We start from the raw sequence: 21,677 nt of genomic DNA, 5'->3' as shown, positions 1-21,677 counted from the left end.
ATAGATGGGTCTCATTTAGGACTTCAAAGAGGCAGAACCACAGCATATGAGCATTGGTAGATTATGTACCTGACATAATCATCCCTCAAAATAAGCGTATGTGACTCCAACTTTCAGAGCAAAGTCTCTGAGGAGTTAGTCCTCCAAGCAAAGTCAAAACACGTTATCTTGGGCCACAGCATGGAGGTGTCACTGATTTATCCTCACGGTCACATAAGTGAACGTTGAATGAATTGGAAAATTGATTGAAATGCCAGTTTTATGCTTGATAGAATTTTGCTTTTGACTCCTCTTCTTTATTCTCATGCCTAATCCTGACAACTCTAATTAAAGATGTTTACTGCCTTCCTATTATTCTCTCCATCTTATTTGCCACCTGGTGTACATGCTCATTATTTCTTTCTTGAATGACTGCAAGGGTCTTCTTTTTAGATTCCAGAGGGTCAGGTTCACTGCTCTCCAGGATAGCTAACGATTGCTCTTGCTAACTTTCAAATTGATTAAATTATTCAATGTTCAGTATTCTTCTTTCCTTCTTCCTTGCTTCAATGATAAAGTATACATTTTTTGGATGTTGTTGGCATGCCAACAGGTTTTGGGCTTTGCCCTAACTTTTCCAGTTTTACTTCCTACCACTCTCCTCTAATAATGTTCAACATTTATTGTTCTCCTTACATGACCTGTTCTACTATGTTCTTCCACAATCTGATCCATCTGCCTTAAGTACACTCCTTTCGGATTGTCCCCAAAGCTTACACTCATAATTTTGCTATCTCTTCTCTGAATCTTGCTAGAATTCCCCTGTTAAATTTAGTACTCTTTTTTTCTGTGTTCTTGTTACATTTTCAGTATTTAGTAGATCAGTTATTATAATGCATTACTGTTATTTTTCACTTGTCTTTCTTTTTCCTACATTATTAATATTTTCCTCTTTTTATCTGCAGTGCTCAGCACATTGCTTGGCAGGTAATAGTCATTTCATAAATATTTTTAAATGAATCTGAATAATCAAACTCAGATATTTCCTCAAAGTAGACACAGTTTTTAGAACTTCTCTGATTCAGATTTCTCACATTCTAGAGCAAGTTATAATTTGCGGCTGACCTTTCTTCTTAACTTCTCTCTGCCTGTTGTGCTGTTTCCTTGGAAGTAGTGAGAGGTGAAGAGCCCAGACAGGGACAGAATAGGAATTATAATCCTTTTCAGTAACTGATCTTTATTTATTTTTTTAAAAGAGTTTATTTATTTATTTGACAGAGAGAGATCACAGTAGGAGAGAGGAAGGGAAGAGATCACAGAGAGAGAGGAAGGGAAGCAGGCCCCCTGCTGAGCAGAGAGCCCGATGTGGGACTTGATCCCAGGACCCCGAGATCATGACCCGAGCCGAAGGCAGCGGCTTAACCCACTGAGCCACCCAGGCGCCCCCAGTAACTGATCTTTAGACAATTTTTCTTCAGAGCATCATTTCAAATTGGATTAGTGACCAACAATTCAAACTATAAAAATATAAAGGATGTTTTAATACCTTGTTCAGTATTGTCATTATATGGAGGAGACCCTGTGTTTTGGAGAGTACCACTCTGGCCCTCTTCTATCTATATCTATTCCTATAATGTTATGAGTCAGTGGATCTTAGGAGGCATAGCCCCCTGAAGCTCCTTCTCACCCTTTTAAATTCCACATTATCATGGAGGTATATTTATTGAGGTAGGAGAGAATATATTTTATTTGGCAGTTTGTTACCTTGATTTAAAACTTACAGTTAAACATCAATATGTGGGTCTCCATTAGCACTCTGCCGCATGCTCTGCAAACATTAATGCCAGGCCTTTCCATAGTCATATCATTCTCTCTTGAGTTAAGGATAATGTTAGTTGGAGGAGGGAACTCTTAGCGATGGGATACCAGTGAGCTATCTTCTCATATTTGGAGATGTCTTATACCCACAGCTAAGAGACAAAGTGAAAATAATTAAAGAAGGGGTAAGTGATCTGGGTGTCTATAAAAGGCCATTACATTGAGAGGTAATGGATAATACAGTCTGATGACATAGCCAGGGTTTATGCAACTATGCCTGAGGTAAGATTCTTCACTAGCACACTCTGAGATGGGGACATCTATGTAGGTGATTTATTGGAAGTTTATGCTCATGAGGGACCTATAGGAAAGTGAAAGAAGCAACAATAAAAGAGGAGGGGGAGAAAGTAAAGAAAATATGTGTGGATATGCATGCCTGAGTCTCATCCAATAGGGAGATCTGGGAGCATCACAGAATTGTCCCAGCTTGGGTCCACGTGGGTGATTTTTGTACCTCATATTAGTTAATTACTGGCCTTAGGTTTCTTCCTCTCTCCCAAGAGAGGTTGTAACTTCACAAGCATTTCTAGGAAGCTCTTGTCAGTTAAGGACAATTCTCCAGGGAACAGGGTAGCTGAGATCCCTTCCTTAACAACCAAACTCAAAGCTGTTGTAGCCTCTACCACAAGGAGAGAAGGAAAATAGCCTGAAATTGGCAATGTGGAGCAAGGGGGACACCTACCTTACCTCCATGCTTGGTGTCATTAAGGCTGAAAAAGAGAAAATGATTGCCACTTTAGTAAGGGGAAGTGAGGTCATCTGGGGAGAACTGACTTTGGTAAGAGTGCTACTTGCAGCGGGGTGGGGGGAGGGAACACTCAGGGAAAATATAGGTAACTGGAAAATGTTTACTGAAGGACCCCAAGTTCCAGAGGCTAATGAGGATGTGGAAAAGGAAGTCTGAGTCAAAATAGTACAGATGTATATGGGAGTGAATGTCTGGGCGATGAGGGGATCTAGGAGGTCTCCGGCTCACTAAGGTAGCCAAATCTGACTATTCATTACTTAAAATTTATTTTTACAAACAGAGATGAAAAAAGCCAGAAAAATCCCAGAAAAATGGATCAAATGCTAATACATGAAGCTGAACATAATAATCTACTCAAGATTTTGGAGAAGAACCTGGAAATCCCTCAAGAGTGCACTTATGCTAATCAAAAAGCGATAGACACCGAGGTCAGCCCTTGGAAAGAAATACTCCTCTAGGAAATGACTTTACTCATCAGCCATTATTTCTCAGTTATAGACAGTGTTGAATGTAATAACTAAATGCAATCTCTAGTAGAATAGAATTCTCTCTGTGTGACCTTCTAGTTAACTCTTTAGGGCTCTGCAGAGATTTTAGAGATTATTTCTTTCTTGTAACAATGAACTCTTGAGAGGGTCTGTCTTTTTATTATTTTTTCCATCACAAAGGGCTTCTTCACAGCCTGAATTCTAAACTTTAATTCCACATGCCTCATTTCAATATTTGGGTACATGTGGTTCAATACTCTTTAAATAATGTACAGTGTACACAGAATTTGTCAAAATCAGAAGCTGTCTATATTATAGTTAAAACATTCTACCAAAAGACATTGAAATATAAAAAAGTGCTATGCCATTTTTTCCTTAAAACTTTTTTAATGCAAACAATTCATGCTTAAGGTAGATGAATTTGAAAATACAAATTAGTAACAATAAAAACAATTCCATCAATCAGAAGTAATCACTGCCCTTCTGAATGAACCTTTTATATATTTTTCATTTATGACCACACATACACACACATGCGTGCACACACACACACAGTTCTATTGTATACCTTTTTTTTGAAAACTTTTTAATAACCATGAAATAACATCATCATTTGAATAGCTCCTCAATATTCCATTGCATGGATGACTATACAACTGAAGCATCTTTTGCTTTTGGATACTCAAGGTTTTTTTTTTTTTTTTCTTTTATCTCCCCCTCATAAACAGTGTTTATCCCCCTTAGGGAATGGTTGTTTTTTAGGCCATTTGTGAATGATTTACAGAGAGAAGTAAGCACTTCCAGACTATATGGGGTAAGAAGCCCGCTCTGCCTTCCTGAAGAAGTCTCTCTTTCTCTCTCTCTCTCTCTCAGTCCATAGGGGGAACTTGTAAGGCTCCAATAGAGAATTGATTTCCCCCCAGGCAAAAGCAGGTCGTACACTCACACCTTCTCTGGGGTATTTCATCTACTGTTTTGTCTGTACTATTCACCCCTGAAGTGGGGTCAAACAGTGAGAGACAGTCTGTTCAAAGATTTGGGAATATTTCCTATAGTTACTGTTGCTGCTGTAAAATATTCTTTTTGCTCATGTCAATTTCAAGCAGTGGTGTTTCTTTAAAACTACGACAAAGTATGACTGTTACTTCCTTTAAATATTATTTTCTGATATAAATTAAACTTAGATAAATGATCAAAATTGCTAATACTCTTATTTCTCTCAGACTTTGCAGATGGTGTTTGATCGAGTAAAATTCACAAGAAAAGGTGCAGAGCTGAAGGCTTTGGCAGAAAGGGGTATTGGCTATCATCACAGCTCTTTAAGCTTCAAAGAAAAACAGTTAGTTGAGATTCTTTTTAGGAAAGGATTTATTAGGGTAGGTAAATTTTTTCATTTTAAAAATTGAAGCTCTGTCTATATGAAAGTGAATGTTCATGAAAGGAAAAAATAGTAACTTTTTTTCTCATCTAATTATATCCTTTATTTTTTTTTACAACACATGATATCACTGCATATTCTTCCATCTCATCTAATTGAGGGAGAGGGTTTGAAATTTATCATTTAGTTTATCTCTTTTTCAAGAATTTAACTATTCCCTAAACAGATAACTTTTTCAAATATTTCTGCAGTGAAGTGTAACTCTTATGATCTAGGAATAACAATCTCTTGCTTTTTCATTTATAGTATCTAGGGAATGTTGTCAGCTGTTTGTATAATTTTGGTTACAGACATTCTTTCATGGGCTTAGAGGACACTTATAATAGGTTTTGGTCAAATCTTTTTTCAGTGTAATAGCTGAAGTAAGAGCAAGAATGTATCACTTCCTTAGAGCCCACTTCATACTTTGGCAGGTTTTAGATGAGTCACCACTAAATTCTCTCTCTCCCATCACTGATGAACAAGAGGAAGATTACTTTAAATAGCTTGAAAACCCAACCCTTACTATGTGTTATTTAGTATGTTACATGAGGATGCATGGGGATGGTCTGGATAAATCTATAGGAAGGATTGACATAATTTCTTAGTTTAAATCTTGAGCAGTATTTAAGAATAGCCTCTGAGTTTTTAAAAATTTTCCATATCAGATTTTTTGTCTGATGTATATTATATTTGTGTATGTGAGAGAAAGAAAGCGAGAGAGAGTGCAAAAGCAGGGGGAAGGAGAGGAGAGAATGAGAGGATATTACTCTATGTAGTATTTTTTTTTAAGACTTTTTTTGTTTCAGAGAGAGAGAGAGAACACAGAGGGAGAGGCAGTGGGGGAAGCTGACTCCAGCTGAGCAGAGAGCCTGATGTGGTGCTCAATCCCAGGACCCTGGGATCAGGACCTGAGCCGAAGGCAGCCCCTTAACCATCTAAGCCACCCAGGCACCCCTCTAGTTATTGACTTTTAAAATAAATAATTAGCTTGTTATTAGTTAAGAGACAGATTAAAAAATTACCTTTTAGCTTTCCTCAACATTTTGCCTTCAGCTCAGGTCCTGATCCCAGGATCCTGGAATTGAGCCCTGAATCGGGCTCCCTGATTGGCAGAGAGTCTGCTTATCCCTCTCCTTCTGCCCCTCCTCCCTGCTTGAACTCTCTCTCTCTCCCTCAAATAAATAAATATAATCTTTAAACAAAAAGGTCAATAACTAGAGACAAAATTTTCTACATGCTTATAAATTGGGGAAAAGAGGCACATGTATTTTTGGTTGGCATATCTTATGTCTAAAATAGTATATGCTAAGTAGTAGTGCCTTAATTACTATTAGTTTAATGAATGAATAATTAGATCACTCTAGAGAGGCAATATGGAAATAGTGATAGCTTTGTTATAGAAAACACATTTTTTAAAAAATGTATGTGTTCTACTTATAATATAAATTTAATGTTCTTTTCCATTTTTGTTTTTGTTAAAGAACTTTAGAAAAATAGTTAATAAGTCATGTGTTTCATTTTCACAAATGTAGACCTCAGTTATAGAATAATTAGAGAAAATTATTCCATATACTTAAGTATTACCTTTAAGACATGGCATATATGACAATGTAAAGAGAAAGAGAGGACCAATAGAAATACCCAAAATTATATAAGAAAATGAGCAAAAGTTGGAACATTTAAGAAATAAAGTTTTCCCTGCTCCTTTTTGGTCAGTTGTAAGGCAATTGAGGGGGGCGGGGATGAAACTGTGTTTTGCCCTTATTACAACATATGTTATCTCCATTGAAATAACCTTCACAGATAAGCTGGAGGGGATGAAGTGGGCAGTGTCCCAGAAAGGGGTTTGTAAAAGTATTATTACCCTGCCATGAGGAAATTCCCTTTTTTAGTCATTCCTTAAGAAATAATTACTGAACGCCTGTCATGTGCCAGGTACTCTTGTCAGTGTGGAGGAACAATAGCCAAGTCGGCCATCTCTGGCTTTCCCACTGGGGTTCAATTGAAGAGCAGAGAGTTTCAGGAAGTACATGGTACTCTACTGAAATACTATTTCATGAAGAATTGTTTTATTCTCTTTCTAGGTGGTGACAGCTACTGGGACACTTGCTTTAGGAATCAACATGCCTTGCAAATCAGTGGTTTTTGCTCAAAACTCAGTCTATCTGGATGCTTTAAATTACAGACAGGTATTGCAATATGCATACAGTCACTATTGCCTTATGAAAATATGGCCATAAAATGGTAAAATATGTGAGCTGTTAGTTTAAGAACATATTGCAATTCATGTGCTAGCACACCCTAACATTCATTCATGCCTGACTGTCTGGTTTAGCTGTGGTATTATGGTAGGCACATGAGTGTAGAATTACATCATGTGTAATCTGATGGCCATCATAATCCTGCTAGCAGAAATAGTCATCAAATATTCTAAGTGAAATAACGCAAGCAGAGAAAGTCAATTATCATATGGTTTCACTTATTTGTGGAACATAAAGAATAGCATGGAGGACATTAGAGAAGGAAAGGAAAATCGGAGGTGGCCATCATTGGCCATCATTGACCAGATATGTGACTTTAGGTGAGATAGATCTTAACCGCCTGACCGTTTTCTTCCTGTCTCCAAAATAAGGGTGATAATTACTACTTCACAGCATTTGCAAGAATTAAATGAAGTTATTTGTAAGAAAGATAAATATCAAAGGTGCTAGATAAACATTTACTCATACATTTCCTGTGCACGTGTTTTTGCACTCTGGAGTTAATACTTCTCTCTTCTTTGCTCCCAATACACAGCCTATTACCAAGCCCACTTCGTTATTCTCCTAGATGTATTTGATTTTTGCCTTGCAATTTCTGTTTTCATTATCTCTCATCATACCTTCTTGGCCTTGTATTATTAAAACAGTTCTCTTGATTTTCAATTCTCCTTACTCTTCTATGTCCCATACACAGTTTAGTTTGTATTCATATGGCTTCCCTGCTCAAGAATAATTTTTTTTAAAGATTTTATTTATTTGACAGAGAGAGAGATCACAATTAGGCAGAGAGGCAGAGAGAGAGAGGAGGGGGGAAGCAGGCTTCCTGCTGAGCAGAGAGCCTGATGCAGGTCTCAGTCCCAGGACTCTGAGATCATGACCTGAGCTAAAGGCAGAAGCTTAAACCACTGAGCCACCCAGGCACCCTATTTTTTTAATTATATTTTATTATCTTCTGTTAGTCACCATACAGTACATGGTTAGTTTTTGATGTAGTGTTCCAAGATTCATTGTTTATGCACCACACTCAGTGCTCCATGCAATATGTGCCCTCCACAATACCCACCACCAGGCTCACCCAACCCCCCAATCCCCTCCCCTCTAAAACTCTCAGCTTGTTTCTCGGAATCCATGGTCTCTCATGGTTCATCTCCACCTCCGATTTTACCTTTCCTTCTAATGTCCTCCATGCTATTCCTTATGTTCCACAAATAAGTGAAACCATATGATAATTGACTTTCCCTGCTTGCCTTATTTCACTTAGAGTATTTGATGACGATTTCTGCTAGCAGGATTATTTTTTAAGGTATGGGCCAACATTCAAGTTTCTATCAAAATGCCCTCCTCCTTTTCTCTCTAAACACTTCTTATCCTTGTAGGCTTTGTTCTATCCAATATAACACTCCTCTTATTTCTCACTACTTTACTAACCCCTATCTTTCTGATCTCTCCTCCTAGGGCTGTGTTCTGCATGAGCTCTCCTATCCTATATCATCTTTGGGAGTCACATGCATTTTTCACTATGTGTTATAATGTTTCAGATGATAGACTTGGGAGTCAAAATGCCAGGGTGTGAGTTGGATCTTCCACTTTCTGGGGTTTGACTACAGACAAGTTTCTTCTATCCCTCATGCCCCTATTTCTACTTTGTAAAATGGAGATAATGATTATATTTACCTCATATGGTTGTTGTTGTGAGGTCTATATAAAAACAGTTCAAAGGATTTAGCACTTTCTAAGCACTTAATATATGAGAACTAATACCACTTCCCTAAAGAGTTTGTTTTCAACAAGTAGAATTTCAGAATTTTATCTTACTCATGTATTCCTCAATTTGTGCACAATTTTTATGGTGACTTATAATGCAACACACTGGTGTGTGAGAAAGGAACAAGGGAGAGAAAGTGGGAAAGGAGAGAATTGGTGTAATTAGTTCAGCTATAAGTGAATTTGAAATTAGGGTCTAGTCTTCTTGTTGTGCTCTGTTCCATCTGTATATCATGATATAAATATATAACATGATTTTTGGCATGAAATAGTTACATAATAATGATAAATTTCTCATTCTCAGCTCTGTCTTAGCCATGGTAAATTTCCTAAGTGCTACCCATTGGATTATAAGTTCTGTTTATATGCTGGTTGGACATATGTACAATGTATTTGCTCCAACCCTATGTAAAAGGCTTAATTCTTATACTGTGATGGAGAAAGTAGGGAAGTTTTACTTTGTGATTCTCTTCTGTTTCCAGATGTCTGGACGTGCTGGAAGACGAGGTCAAGACCTGCTGGGAGATGTATATTTTTTTGATATTCCATTGCCCAAAATAGAAAAACTCCTTAAATCCAATGTTCCTGAACTGAGAGGACAGTTCCCTCTTGGCATTACCCTGGTCCTACGACTCATGCTGCTGGCTTCTAAGGGAGACGACCCAGAGGATGCTAAAGCAAAGGTACTGAGCTTGACATTTTCTGAGATGGAGTCTTGGCTTGGCTGTGGTTAGGTTTGCTCTTTCTTAGAAGTCTGTAGCAATAACTTTTAAGTTTCACAGGTTTTTATGCTTTGTAATGTCTTGCATAGTATAGGGTTGCGGCAGAGTGGGAGAGTAATAATTAGTTTTGCTTGTCTCCTCTATCAAGCATAGAATTTGTGTTAGTTGGGCATTTGGAATTAAAGATTACTTTTTTCATGTGTGATTGATATTGTCCTATAGTAGTTAAGGGTGCTGGCTATTGATTATATATATATATATATATATATATATATATATATATTTTTTATATTCCACTTGCTTTATTTTTTTTTTAATTTTTTATTTTTTATAAACATATATTTTTTATAAACATATATTTTTATCCCCAGGTCTGTGAATCACCTATATATATTTTTTTAAAGATTTTATTTATTTACTCGGAGGGAAAGAGGCAGAGAGTATGAGTGGGAGAAGGGGCAGAGGGAGAGGGAGATGGTCTTATGCAGACTCGTTGATGAGCGCAGAGCCCGATGTGGGGCTCGATCTCATGACCCTGAGATCATGACCTGAAATCAAGAGTCAGATGTTCAACCCACCTTGGCACCCCTGGCTATAGATTTTAAAAGATCTGGGTTAGATTCTATTTTCAAAAGGAACACAATTTCTTGTGATCATTTCATAATAAAAGAGTTTATTTTTTGTAAAAAAGCAAAGTAACCCAAATTCATGAAAGAATATTTAATTAATGCAAAAGGTTAAAAGAATGCAAAATCATACTAGGTCTCATCATCTGAAGACAGTCATATTATCATTTGCCATAGGGGTACCTTTGGTTTTCAAACACTGATATACTTGATTAGACATTGATTGATATGACTATAAACTTTTCCTGAGATAAATATTTCGTGTCTAATCTCACAATGAAATATTTAAAATTCATAATGAAACAATTTGGTTTTCATCCCTATGAAGTTGCATTGTTTTTGTGTATTGATTAATATGTCCAATTAAACCAGTTACTGTTTGTTGATGTGAGGAGTCTTTCAGGACTTCCTTGATGAGTTGGCTCTTACGTTGCTGATGTCTTACAGAGCAGGCACATATCATTTTAGACCAAAACTTCCCCATTTCTGCATTCTTAATTTTTGCTTCTGTGTAGGAGAGAAGAATACATCTTTTAGCAAGCTTTAAAAGATTTTTAAAGAGAGTTTATTAGAGTGGTTTATTTTCTTTGCCTTGGCGTGTTTGAGAAAATCTGTCTGTAATCTTCACACATGAAAGGCTCAAATATGGACATAAAATTTTTAGAATATTCCCTTTACTCTTCACATCAAAGTAAGAGAGTTTCATTTCCTCTGGCATATACTATTATGGTGGAGTAGACTCTTTTAGTATCCCCTAGTAGAGCCATGTAATTCCTATTTTCTTGTAGTCGATTTTTTTCTGCCTATGTATTTATATGAATTTTTAAAAAAATCCTTATATTTCAAATTCTTTTCCCCAGGATTTTCTGTTTTGAGGGTCATTTTCTAAATTGACCTTTTAGTTCTATGCTAAGAATTTTTAATCTTTATGTTTACATAAAGCATGCTCATAGGAAGCTTCAGGTTCAGTTTTTAAAATTTTGGTAAAACAAAAATAACATAAAATTTATGTTATATACATTTGCATTGGACAGTGCTCAAGTAGTTTTAGAACTAAGAAGAGATATCTTAAATTAGATTTTTGCTATTTGTTTCTATTTTAATTTGTTCAGTTTCTTATCAGGAAGGGTTATATTTTTAAATCAAAAATTCTTTTTCTGTACTCCATTGCTATGTTTTTCTTAATTATAAGAGAACCTGTGAAGTTTATCTTTCACATTGCTGAAGCTGCTGTCCAGAGTTTGTTCTACTCTTTTGTAATACACATGTGGATTTTAAGTCTTCTACTGGAATTTTAATTTTCCTGAAATTCTTCACTATTTCTTATATCACTTTTTTACATAATAAATAAAGTATTTTTTAGTGTCAATTTTTAATTGTCCATTTACCTTATGCTGTTTTGCCTTGTCTTGTAGAGGTCATATCTTACGGCATCCATTAAGGGTGCCAAATAATTTTTCAAAAAACTTTTTTGCTGCATAAAGAAAGCAATTTTACAGGTCAGCTTTCCCCCAGCCTTTTTTTCTTCTTTCTTTCTTTTTTTTTTTAAAGAGTAAAAGTCAGTGTTCTTATGATGTTTCTACAGAAACTGATCCCTGATCATCTTGTTGAACTAACCTCTTCCTGATTTCCCACACGAGCCTAGTACCTGCTCCATGGATATTTCAGACACATTACAGTCTGAGGATCATGGCTTTGCTGTTTCTTTTGCTTGTAGTATCTTTTCTCGGATATGTGCATAACCTCACTCCTTTACCTCATGCAGCTTTTTTCTCTAACATTACTCTCAGTGAAGCCTACTGTCACTGCTCTTTCTAAATTTGTAAATGTATCTCCTGTCCGCTGCACCACGTTCATTTATACATAACATGTATCACTCCTTACATAGCACAAATATCTATCTATCTTTCTTTCTTTCTATCATATATCATGTTTTTATTTATTTTCTCTATATTTTTCACTGGAATATAAGCACTCTGTGGCCAAAGATGCTTGTCTTAGTCCCTGGTACAGACATTTAATAAATACTTTTAGTATATTTTAGTATCTTAGCAAGGTGATCAGTTTTCTTATAAAGAGTTTATCTCTTGTGGGTTTTTCTATTTCTCACTTGAATATAGGTACATTTAAGTCAGATGGGCTGCCAAAAAATAGGATATATGATTTCACTCTGGCTTCTCTCTGGCCATCTAAGTGCTATTCAAATACCCTATTAAATGTGAGGGTAGCTGAATAGCTTTTGGCTCAAACGTTAGTGTTTGGTACATTTTAAACTTATGTAGCTTTTCTGGACTGAAAGTTCCTTGGTCTACTCTTGCCAGTCTCACTGCCGCATTTATCATATGGATGCCACTCATCACTACAAACTATGGTATACATTTCTGTCAGGGGCCTTACTATCTTAGTACGACTTTAGTTATATGTCTAGATCTCTAAGATTACAGTGAATCACCATGAGTTGCTCACTCTCCTACTACTCAGCTGTTGCCATCCATGGCTAAATGCAAAGCAACAGAGAGAGACAGGAAGTAGGAAAGGACATTTGGAAAACTCTCAAAAAGACTCATCCTAAAATAAAAGTGATGGGCATTATATCCCCCTTCCTATCTCCCTTCTTTTTCTCATCTGTATCCTCCCAGCTTCCTTCCACATAGTTCACTGGCCTTACAGTGAGGACACACTCTTCCTAGGCTCTATAAACTCTCAGGTCTAATGGTAGCCAGACTTAAGTTTGGTGATATCAGGAAAATTTCCTTTTATTGGAACCTCAGAGATTTTTTAGTGGGCAGCTCAAAGTTACCTGAACTGCTACCTCAGGGCTGTTTTACACCAGAAACAAAGCAATATTTTTAATATTTTTGTTTTAATCAACCTATTCTATTTTTTTTTTAAGATTTTTACTTATTTATTTGACAGAGAGAGAGAGAGAGATCACAAGTAGGCAGAAAGACAGGTGGAGGGAGGGGGGGAAGCAGGCTCCCTGCTGAGCAGAGATCGATCCCAGGACCCTGAGATCATGACCTGAGCCAAAGGCAGAGGCTTAACCCACTGAGCCACCCAGGCACCCCTATTCTATTATTTTTGCCACGACACTGAAGTGAATATAATAAGAAATCTTGTTTTCCTCCAGAATGAGCCAAGAGGTGTAAGCTCGTAAAAGGTGTTCACATTTATTATCAGATCTTTCAGCAATATTTCAGTTCTGATGGTTCTGTTTTATATGTTCTTTTGTTAAAGGAAGGATATGCCATGTAAGAAGATGGTAAAGCAAATAATGTGAAATTTAACTGAATCTTATATATTGCAGGAATCTGTGTGATATAATAGATATGGGTAATATTTATCCTATTATTATATATTCTTTTATGTGATAGGTGCAGTGACAGGAGGGACAGAGGTAAGGCTCAGGAGAATAAAGTATAAGCCTCAGAGACAGGAGTTAGGGCACACTATGTGGGACTATATATGAAAGATACTAAGCTCGCCAAGAGGCGAGAGATGGAGAAGCATGAACATTTAGGTGTGACTGCCTTTGTAAGTTTCTGTGGAAAAGGCAAGACAGGGCAGAGAAAGCAGTTTAGGACTGGCTAGTTTGAATAATTCTGCTGGGTTTTGGGCTGAGCAGGTGGCCTCTTGTCACCTTGTACATGCCTCTGGGATGATTTAGGACACCAAAAGTATTGGCTAGATGTGTGAGAATTAGAGAAGGAAGTAGTTAGGGGTATAAACTTGGGTTTGGTTGGTTTGTATATGATAGGCATGCTTTTAGGCAAGTTGTTATCTTTAGGAGTCAGCTAGCCCAGGAAGGGACAGTCTCTCCCCAACCAGAAAGATTTTTTGTTTGTTTCTTTTTTCAGAAAGGTTTTTTAAGATGTCAAAACATCATTAGAAAAAAATTTAAATTACAATATATCTGTATCATTATTTACAAATATATTTCATAAAACTAATATATTGTGAATTAACATATTCTTTTTTAAAGGTGCTGTCAGTGCTACAGCATTCATTGCTGTCCTTCAAAAAACCCAGAGTCATGGAGATGTTAAAACTTTATTTCTTGTTTTCTTTGCAATTCCTTATGAAACAGGTATGATTGCTTTTTGCCTTTTTGTGAAATAGGAATGATGCTGTCTTTACTTTTTATCCTGCTGAATTGTGGTCTTTAGAAGATTATATCCAATGACTAATATTTCTTTAATTAATATAATCATTATACTTGGCCCAGGTAACGATTATTAATCTCTCTTATATTGGCATTAAATACTGTTTTAAACTAGCACTTAATGTTATTTATTAATTAATGGATGTGGTGTGTTGAGTCAAACTAATAAATTGTTTTTGTTTTTTAGGGCTATTTAGATCAAGAAGGTAAACCAGTGGGGTTTGCTGGACTTGTATCACATTTGCATTATCATGAGCCTTCTAATCTTGTTTTTGTCAGTTTTCTTGTAAAAGGCCTTTTCCACAATCTCTGTCAGCCAACTAGAAAAGGTAAGCTTGATGGTTGTGTGTATAATCTTGAAATAGTAACAGAGACCATAGTGAAGCTAGCACTTCAGGAAAATTTTTTCTACATAGAAAGCACAAGTTAATATTTAGATAATTTAGAGATACAAAATTAGATAAAGTTTTGTATACCTACTAATACAGATCATATGGGAGATAGCCATATTTTGTGACATCTATTTTAAAATGTCAGTTTCTTATGAACTTTAGTGATTTCTGGACTCCAAGACTCAGAACAAATTAAAAAATATGTGATTTTTTTAATAAATATTTTTCCTAATTAAATGTAATATGTGCTCATTATAGAAAAGGGATATAGTCAGGCATTATGTTAAATATAATATTCACAATTAGTATTTATGAATATTCCAATCATACTCTTATAGAATATAACTGTATATTTAAATAACTGATGTATTAATTGTACAATCTAGAATCTTATGTTCCTTGAAATATAGTTATGCCAGTATCATATAAATTTTTTGTGAATTCCATTTTTATGCCCACCTAATATTCCATTTAATACATTTTTTTAAAAATTAAAAATTATTTCTATAATCAAGGCCTAGACCCTTAAACAGTGTCCCTAAAAGACATGTTTTCTTTTTGGTGCTTAAATTTATTGTATTTCCTTTTTATAAACATATATTTACTAATGCTTTTCAAATGCAATGCCTTTTACAGCATTGCTTTATTTCTGTCATAAATGGATAGCAAAATTTTACTTTGTGCAATAATCCAGTTCATTATGCTCTGAACATGCATTGTTCCCTGAAACAAGGTTATTCAGGGAATTCTGTTCCTGCAAAAGCTCTGTAAAAGAGAAATAATTTCCTGTAACAGGAAGTACAGTTGTGTTCATTGCTGTATGGGTGTGGGTGGGGTGGGAGGGTGTATGCTATTATAATCATGGAGATAGAAAATTTGATAACTTTATGAGGCATGTGATATGGCTATTGCTCCTTTGTAAGTAAGGAAACGGATAAAGAGATGTTAAATAAATTACCATGGTCACACAATTTTTAAAAAAATATTTATTTATTTGACAGACAGAGATCACAAGTAGGGGCAGTCAGAGAGAGAGAGAGAGGGGAAAGCAGGCTCCCTGCTGAGCAGAGAGCCCGACGTGGGGCTCGATCCTAGGACCCTGGGACCGTGACCTGAGCCGAAGGCAGAGGCTTTAACCTACTGAGCCACCCAGGTGCCCCCATGGTCACACAATTTTAATAAGTGCCAGAGCCAAGATTCAAATATAAGTAGTCTGACTCTAGAGCCCAACTTATTAAAGGTAGAACCTTTTTAATCACTGCAGTAGAATGCTCATGTGTTATGAAGGATAGAAAGTAAGTCAAGTGATTGTACCTTAATATGAGTGGCAATAAGGTAAAGAAGGAAGATAAAGCTGGGAGGTTATTTGTAAGCTGAATTTTGGAAAGCCTTAAATGCTAAGCTAAGGAGATTGGATTTTGTTTATGAGGTATTGACCTGCAAACAGGGATTTTTTGAATGGGTGAGAGACAAGATCATAGATGCTTTAGGAAAACTGATCATGGCCTGAAGTTAAGGGAGGGGGATGGGTAGAATCCAGGTAAGGAGATGAGGCAATTTGTGGTTGGAATGATTTTGGTACAAACTAGTGTGGGGGTAGCAAGAATAAAAAAGAAGGCACAGATGTAAACTGTCAGCAGACATAGTCATTCCTTCGTTGCTATATTTGTTACATTATTTTCAGTTTTCATGAAATGAAATGCAGTATAATATCCAATTTAAATGTTAAAAATGGGATTGGCACTTTTTTTTTTTACCTTTATAACAAGATGCTTTGTATTGTATAGATTCAAAACATTTTTCTCAAGATGTTATGGAAAAACTAGTGTTAGTATTGGCAAATCTGTTTGGAAGAAGACCTCTTCCAGCAAAGTTCCAGGATACTACTGTCAAGTTTTATCAATCAAAGGTAAAATGTATGCTTCTGGTAACATTAAATAATTAATGTCATTAAGTAGTTCCTACCATAAATGATTCAGCAGTAGTAGGATTTTATCAATATAAGGTTCATTTGTTTATAGAATAATAGTTTGTTCTTTCTGTAATCCCTGTTATATTTAACCTCTAATTCATAAGCCTCTCCATATCAATATACCAAAAGACTAAATTTCTTGGGAAAAAATAAGGTAAAAAATTTTGCCTGTGTTTTCTATTTCATTGTATGACTCTGTCAAATTATAGCATTAAGTGGCTAAAGAAATAAATGTAGATAATTACACAGTAAATGAACAAATTGTTCCTATCATTGAATCTGTAGTTCCCTTAGGGTCTTTTTACCTTGGGAGGTAGGGCTACAGGCAAGAAGTGTATGTTGTGAACTATAATGTCCTCAGTGAAAAAACATTAGAATAGTCATTAAAGAAATAATTCCTTGACACATGTAGAATAAAAGCAGGAAAACTCTTTTCCAATTTTATTTGCAACATATTCTTTGATCAGGATTTGCTATTATTAAATCAACATCAAATACTGTTACTAATATACCCCACTGGAATCTGAGAAAGTGGGATAGGTGGGCTATAAAATAGCTTTAGTAGAAGGTGACAAGGAACAAAAAGAGATGAGTCAATCTATATTGTCTAACTCCACAATGTCAAATTACAAATCTTAGCCCTCACAGAATGTTCTCTTGGCCAGTGAACATAACTTTAGTCATTGACCTATCATCTTCACATTTTTTAATCACATGTAAACTCTTGAAGTATTATTTGTTTTGTTTAAACAATTTATATATAACTTAAGAATTCAGTATCTAGATTATCACAAAGAAAGATATCATAAAGATAAACACTAAAGGAAGGTTTTGCATGGAGACCTCCTGTCTTTCTCGCTGTCTGCCAGTCTCTTTCTTTTTCTCTTTTTTAAAGGTCATTGGAAATTTGTGCAATTTCAGGTAGGATATAGTAGAAGGTTATCACTTGTGTTGCAATGGAGAGCTGTGGAAACAGTGAGGATTTGACTGTCTAAAATTGTAAAATGGCAAAAACTTACTAATGATGTAATGGGAATCTTTAATCATGGCTTCCTACCAAATTTGTTCATTCTGAACATGGTGTAAAAAATATTACTTAGCATATACAGAGAGCTGCTTCTGAGATTAAAACAATTATTAAAGCTTTTAATGACCTTATGAGGCAGAGTAACAGAAACGTGGGAGACATAGTGATTCTATGAGTTTATTGAGAATGTTTACTGAGTACCAGGTCTGCATGAAATGCTAGATTACTACACCAAATGTTTGCAATCTTGTGGCATTTATTAAGTAAAAACCCACTAAAAGGAAGGTTCTGCACTTATTCATAGGCTTGTATGCCCCTCAAGACATTTTTGAAGGCTTTTAGAACTGGAAGATGTGGAAGGTTAGGAAGCTCTGTAGGAAAGAGGTAGATCTTTGGCAGTCTTTTAGGACTAAGAAAACAAGTCCCACCAGTCTCATACTCAAAGTCCCAAGAGACTCATGACTCAAGAACAAAGTTAAGTCAGGTATAGATGGAAACCTAATAAAACTGGAAAACTATACCAGCAATACCACTTTAATCTCTATTTGGACTGAAGTGATCACATCTTCAATCACATAACCAGATACAAAAATGGGAAAACTCACTCTGGTGGAAGATAATATCATTTGAAGCCTATCAGGTCCTTTTATAAACAATTTATGGTGGAAAAAAAAAATCCCAGAACTAAAAAAGTGAATAAGCAAGAATATGACCAATTGGCAGAAAGAAAAGCAGGCAATAGTAGTCGACACACAGATGATTCAGATATTAGAGTTAAGAGGCAGAGAATTTAAGTATGATTAGTATGTTCAAGAAAATAGGAAAAATGATAGATAAATAGGAGAAGTGTTAGAAAACAGGAGATAGTGATAGAAAAAATTCATGGAAGGTTAGAGAATTTCACCAGATAATTAGAATTTTACCACATAATTAAATGGAAATGTAAGAATTGAGAAATATAATATCTGATCAGAATATGCCTATCAGAAGTCAGAATCAATGAGCTGACAGCTCAACAAAAAGTACCCAAACTGTACCACAGAAGAAAAAAATTGAAGGCAGATAGCATAAGAGAAATATGGATTACAGTCAAAAGGTCTAATGTTATTTAATGGGAGTCTATTAAGAAAAGAAGGGAAGAAAATGGCAGAAGAGTATTCAAAACTCTTCTATTTGGGAATTTTCTAAAGCTGGTAAAAGGCAGCACTCCATAGTTCCAAAAGCTTATTAGTCAACTTCAAGAAGGATAAATATAAATGTTAAACTAAAACTATTGAAAGTAAAAAACAAAGAGAAAATCATAAACCAGCTAGAGCTGAAACAGGCATTTCCTTGAAAAAAGCAATGATATTGATAGCTGACTTTTTTTTTTTTCATAGTCAACAAAAACATTTGCCATATTACCAGAAGAGAAAGCAGAAGTAGATGAAAAGTTGCATACTTAAGCTACATATGATAGCTGACTTTTTAACCAAAATAGTTGAAGCTAGAAGAAAATGGGCAAAAAATTTCCTCCTACTCTATTTTCATACATAAATATGTATGTATATTTTGCATGTTTTAAACATAATTTAAAATAGGCTAAATATATTGTAATTGATTTAATAATACATCAGGAAGGTATTCATGAATCTTATTTTACTTTTTTAACTTTATTATTACTGAGGTATATCTGATATACAAGGAATTGCACATATTTAATATATATGTCTTAATAGTTTGGACATGTGCATATATCCATGATATCATCACTACAACCCAGGTATGACATATATTCATCATATCCCATATTCCTTGTGTGTAAGGTGGTTTTTCTTTTTTTTTGGTAGGAGCACTTAACATGAGATTTATCCTCTTTATGTATTTTAAACTTAACAATATTGTATTGTTAACTATAGGTACTCCATTGTACAGTTGATCTCTAGAATTTATTTATCTTGCATAACAGAAACTTTATATCCAATGAAAAACAATTCCCCCTTTCTTCCTCCACCCAGGCCCTGGGAGTCACCATTCTAGTCTCTGCATCTATGAGTTTAACCATTTATGATATAAGTGGAATATAAATAGAATTTATAAGATATAAATTCCGTTACATGAAATCATGAATTACTTGTCCTTCTGTGACTGGCTTATTTTACTTAGCATAATATCCTCTAGGTTCATCCATGTTTTTGCTAATGGAAAGATTTCCTTCCTTTTAAATGTAGTATAATATTCTATTGTATGTATATACCACATTACCGTATCCATTCATCTCTTGATGGACATTTGGGTTGTTTCCATATCTAGCTTATTGTGAATAGTTTTGAAGTGAACAAGGGGGTACAGATATCTCTTCAAGATCCTTATTTTAATTCTTTTGATATATACATGACAATGGGATTCCGGGATCATATGGTAGTTCTATTTTTAATTTTTTGAGGAAAACTCTAAATGTTCTCCGTAGTGTCTGCATCAGTGTACATTTCTACCAAGAGTGTACAGGGATTCTAATTTTTCTATATTCTCCTCAACACTTACCTTTTTGATTTTTTGATAATACCCATACTAACAGGTAGGAGACAATATCTAATGTGGGCTTCATCTGCATTTCCCTAATGATTAGTGCAGTTGAGCAACTTTTAATACACGTAGTGGTCATTTGTATGACTTCTTTGGAAAAATGTCTAATCAAGTCCTTTGCCCACTTTTTAAATTTTTTTGCTATAGAGTTGTAGAAGATTTATTTATATATTTGGATATTATCCCCTTACCAGGTAGTTGAAATATTAGAAATATTTTCTTCCATTCTGGAAATGCCTTTTCACTTTATTATTTCCTTTGCTATGCAGAATGTTTTAGTTTGATTTAGTCCTACTTATTTATTTTCATTTTTGTTGCCTGTGCTTCTGGTGTTATATTAAAAAAAATCATTTCCTTAGTCCTACTTATTTATTTTCATTTTTGTTGCCTGTGCTTCTAGTGTCATATAAAAAATCATTTCTAAGACCAATGTCCTTATATTTTCTTCTATGAATTTTATAGTTTCAGGTCTTACATTTAATTCTTTAATGCATTTGAGTTTGTTTTTATGTATAGTGTATGGTAAGGGTCAATTTCATTCTTTTACATGTGTTTATCAAATTTTGCCAACACCATTTGTTGAAGAGATCATCCTTTTCCCATTGTATGTTCTTGACACCCTTGTCAAAGATTTTTTGACCATATATACTTGGATTTTTTTCTGGACTCTATTTTGTTCCATTAGTCTATATGTCTTTCATGATACTAATACAATACTGTTTTAATTACTGTACCCTTATAATGTGTTCTAAAATTACAAAATGTGATGCCTCTGGCTTTATTCCCTCTCTTTAAGATTATTTTGAATGCTATCACAAATGAGATTGTCCTAATTTTCTTTTCAGATACTTACTTAATGTATAGAAATACATTTTTTTTTGAAACACAACTATTTATGTTGATCTTGTATCCTCCAACTTTGCTGTTACCGTTGGTTAGTTCTAATAGTTTCTTGTATATGTGTTAAAAGAAATACCATATATTTTAGGCAGACAAAAACATCTAAACTTGGGAGACTTGAAGATGTAACAGGTCATGAAATCTACTAGAAAGGATAAATGTGTGGGTAAATATAAATAAATATCTACTGTATCCAAAAATAGTTATAAAATCTATTATATATATATATATAAACTAAAATGCATGATAATCATAACATAAGTGTTGGGAAGGGTAAATATATTTGAATATTTTAAGTTCTTATACTATTAAGAGTTGTGAAAATTAAAAATGTATTTTATATTCTCTGGGATAAAGACTAGCAAAATAGTGCACAAATGTTAATAGAAGAAAACCTGATTTTAAAAAAAGGCAAGAACAGAGAAAAATAATATATAATATATGGTCTGGATAGAAACTAAATATTAAAGTTGTATATACAAACTCAACTGTATAAGTAACTGCATTGGAAAGACATGTACTAAATACTTCAGGTAAAATACTAACATTTTTAGATATTATTAAGAAAAAAACCACAATTATATGCTGTTTATACAAATCACATTTTAGCTATATGGTCCCAGAAAGGTTGAAGGTAAAATGATAGAAGAATAGATATGCCAAGTAAATACTTACCAGAAGAATCCAAAATTCCTGAGTTGCCTGAAAATTAGATAGATGCATTTCTAAATACATAGGTCAACAAAAGAAATAGCAGGAGACTTTAACATGGT

At 34.8% G+C, this 21,677-nt stretch overlaps 1 protein-coding gene across 6 annotated transcripts in view; it reads left to right on the top strand.

The window, feature by feature from the left end:
- DDX60 (DExD/H-box helicase 60) overlaps nucleotides 1-21,677 on the top strand; it is a 111,109-nt gene that overhangs the window by 66,035 nt on the left and 23,397 nt on the right. For all 6 annotated transcript variants that reach the window (XM_059174832.1, XM_059174825.1, XM_059174816.1 and 3 more), the window contains 7 exons: nucleotides 2,886-3,033; nucleotides 4,317-4,469; nucleotides 6,598-6,702; nucleotides 9,021-9,221; nucleotides 13,869-13,973; nucleotides 14,236-14,377; nucleotides 16,228-16,349. In XM_059174832.1, coding sequence (XP_059030815.1) covers nucleotides 2,886-3,033; nucleotides 4,317-4,469; nucleotides 6,598-6,702; nucleotides 9,021-9,221; nucleotides 13,869-13,973; nucleotides 14,236-14,377; nucleotides 16,228-16,349 — 976 coding nt within the window. The remainder of the gene's footprint in view (nucleotides 1-2,885; nucleotides 3,034-4,316; nucleotides 4,470-6,597; nucleotides 6,703-9,020; nucleotides 9,222-13,868; nucleotides 13,974-14,235; nucleotides 14,378-16,227; nucleotides 16,350-21,677) is intronic.

The sequence above is a fragment of the Mustela lutreola genome, chromosome 1, assembly GCF_030435805.1.
Source record: "Mustela lutreola isolate mMusLut2 chromosome 1, mMusLut2.pri, whole genome shotgun sequence".
In the NCBI taxonomy this organism is placed as follows: domain Eukaryota; kingdom Metazoa; phylum Chordata; class Mammalia; order Carnivora; family Mustelidae; genus Mustela; species Mustela lutreola.
Note: the sequence above shows the minus strand (reverse complement) of the source record. Positions and strands in the feature narration are given on the sequence as shown.